Raw genomic sequence first — 2348 nt, forward strand, 5'->3', positions numbered from 1 at the left:
GAATGCCCGGTGCCGGAATGCCCGGTGTGGGAATACCCAGTGCGGGAATGCCTAGTGCAGGAGGTGAAGAGCATGCCTTCTTGACTGTAGGATCTAAGGAGGCCAACAATGGGCCTCCATTTAACTTTCCTGGTAATTTTGGTGGGTCAAATGCCTTTGGACCACCACTCCCTCCTCCAGGATTAGGAGGGGCCTTTGGTGATGCTAGGCCTGGAATGCCTTCAGTTGGAAATAGTGGTTTGCCTGGTCTAGGACTGGATGTTCCAGGTTTTGGAGGTGGACCAAATAATTTAAGTGGACCAGGATTTGGAGGGGGCCCTCAGAATTTTGGAAATGGCCCTGGTAGCTTAGGTGGCCCCCCTGGCTTTGGAAGTGGCCCTCCTGGCCTTGGAAGTGCCCCTGGGCATTTGAGTGGGCCTCCAGCCTTTGGCCCTGGCCCTGGCCCTGGCCCAGGCCCAGTCCATGTTGGTGGTCCTCCTGGCTTTGGATCTAGTTCTGGAAAACCAGGACCAACAGTAATCAAAGTACAGAACATGCCCTTCACTGTGTCTATTGATGAGATTTTAGATTTTTTTTATGGCTATCAAGTGATCCCAGGCTCAGTGTGTTTAAAATACAATGAAAAAGGTATGCCCACAGGTGAAGCTATGGTGGCTTTCGAATCTCGGGATGAAGCCACAGCTGCTGTCATTGACTTAAATGACAGACCTATTGGCTCTAGGAAAGTAAAACTCGTATTAGGGTAGCTGTTCACATCAGTTCTTCATAGGGTAGATATAGTCTTCATAGTGCTGTGATTAATGCATTCAGATTGTTTTCCTAGTGTTTCCAGGTTAGAGCCTGTGGATTGTTTCAATTGCATATAGATTGGTTTCCATAACATAGAGCATTGGTTTACTGTTTACAGAAGACTCACTACCAGGATAAACATTGCTGTACGTTACAGTAAAGCTGTCCGGAGAGAACACAAAAATGATTTTGGCATACTATTAGAGAAACCATTTGTAAAACTCAAATGACCACATAAAGCTTATCTAGGAGTCTAGATTGGTTTTGTTTTATACCATATGGGGTGAAGAAAATAGAAATGTCAATAGAGCTCATTGAGGGTGCTCTTGCCAGCTGCTGAAAAATAGAAGCTGGCTACTCTTGGAATTTGGTTTAAAGCTGGACAGATTTGCTTTGTTATAGGGTCAAAGCTTTGTCTAAAGTCCTCATTTTCTTTTAAAATTGAATAAAATCTCTGTATACAGATTCACTGTATGTACCTTTATTGCTTCTTGAGGGTTCTTGCTGTATAGACAGTCCTTCTGAAGTTGCTGCTTTATTTGCCTAATTGACTCATTTGTAAATGAGCAGAATTGTTTTGTTGATGTTTTTCTAATATAAAACTCCACACTTGGTTTGTGCTATAACCTTGAACTTTGATTTCTAATGTCAGTCACACTTAAAACTGTGTGGAATAAGACGTTTGCCACAAAAATAAAATATGGAGTCCTCTACCTACCAGAGCCTTTTTGGTTTGACCGCCAAGTTTTAGTCAGTTTAAAAATTGTTCATGTTGTTTGGATGGCATCAAAAACCAGAAACCACTTTTAATGGTCATTGTTTAAGATGCCTGATTTGAAGTCTTGCCCAAGATGGACTAATGTTCTGGCAATTTCCTTTTGTCCCAAATTTATGTGAAATTTTGACCTGTAACTAAACAAAAAGGGTCCATTCATAAGAAAGCATTATTATATATAGGTCTTTAAAATTGTAGTTGAAATTGTTAGCTTTGTTAGCAGTAGTGTTAACAGAATAAAAGATCCATAAGCTGGCCCATAGATCAATATATATTTAATCCTGTTAATTGGAGGCTTTTTGGTCTAGTTGTTTGATCAGGAGCCTGGTTACAAAAATTCCTTATACAGAGTACAAGTGCAGCTGCCAGAGGGGAGAGAATTGAGGCTCCTTGCCCTTTCATACTCTGGCATTCAGGACTAAGGCAGGAGGACCACGTGGGTTCTGGTTGGTGAGTGTCCTTGTCACGAAAACATTTGCCTTACAATGTCCTGCTCACTGCCACAAAAGGCTCTACTTATAGTTACTTTTCTTCTTAGTTAAAATGCTCTAAAGACGTGTCACATTATATTATAAACATGGAATGGGAGATTGGTGAGATATCATGAAAAACAAATTTTGTCTTTTACATGGGCCTCTGTCTTGGTTTGAAACATCCCCAACATTTCCTACAAATCAATTTACTTACAAAGGGGTCAACCTTTTAAAAGAAATATTTTCTATTTAAGAAAAATAGTGCCTTTTGGTTGTTGCAATTCAGTGGAACACTGAAATACAGCGTCGTG

The 2348-nt window shown here is 40.9% G+C and overlaps 2 protein-coding genes across 8 annotated transcripts in view; both read left to right on the forward strand.

Moving 5' to 3' along the window:
* The window catches only part of RBM12 (RNA binding motif protein 12), a 2795-nt gene extending 2049 nt beyond the window's left edge, over nucleotides 1-746 (forward strand). The window contains 1 exon segment of the mRNA XM_007472097.1: nucleotides 1-746. This exon segment is cut by the window's left edge and continues 31 nt beyond it. Within this exon segment, the coding sequence (XP_007472159.1) occupies nucleotides 1-746 (746 nt within the window).
* Nucleotides 1-2348, forward strand: part of CPNE1 (copine 1) — a 36043-nt gene that overhangs the window by 10323 nt on the left and 23372 nt on the right. The window lies entirely within an intron of this gene.

This window comes from Lipotes vexillifer, unplaced genomic scaffold (assembly GCF_000442215.2).
Source record: "Lipotes vexillifer unplaced genomic scaffold, Lipotes_vexillifer_v1.1 scaffold397, whole genome shotgun sequence".
NCBI classification, from domain to species: Eukaryota; Metazoa; Chordata; class Mammalia; order Artiodactyla; family Lipotidae; genus Lipotes; species Lipotes vexillifer.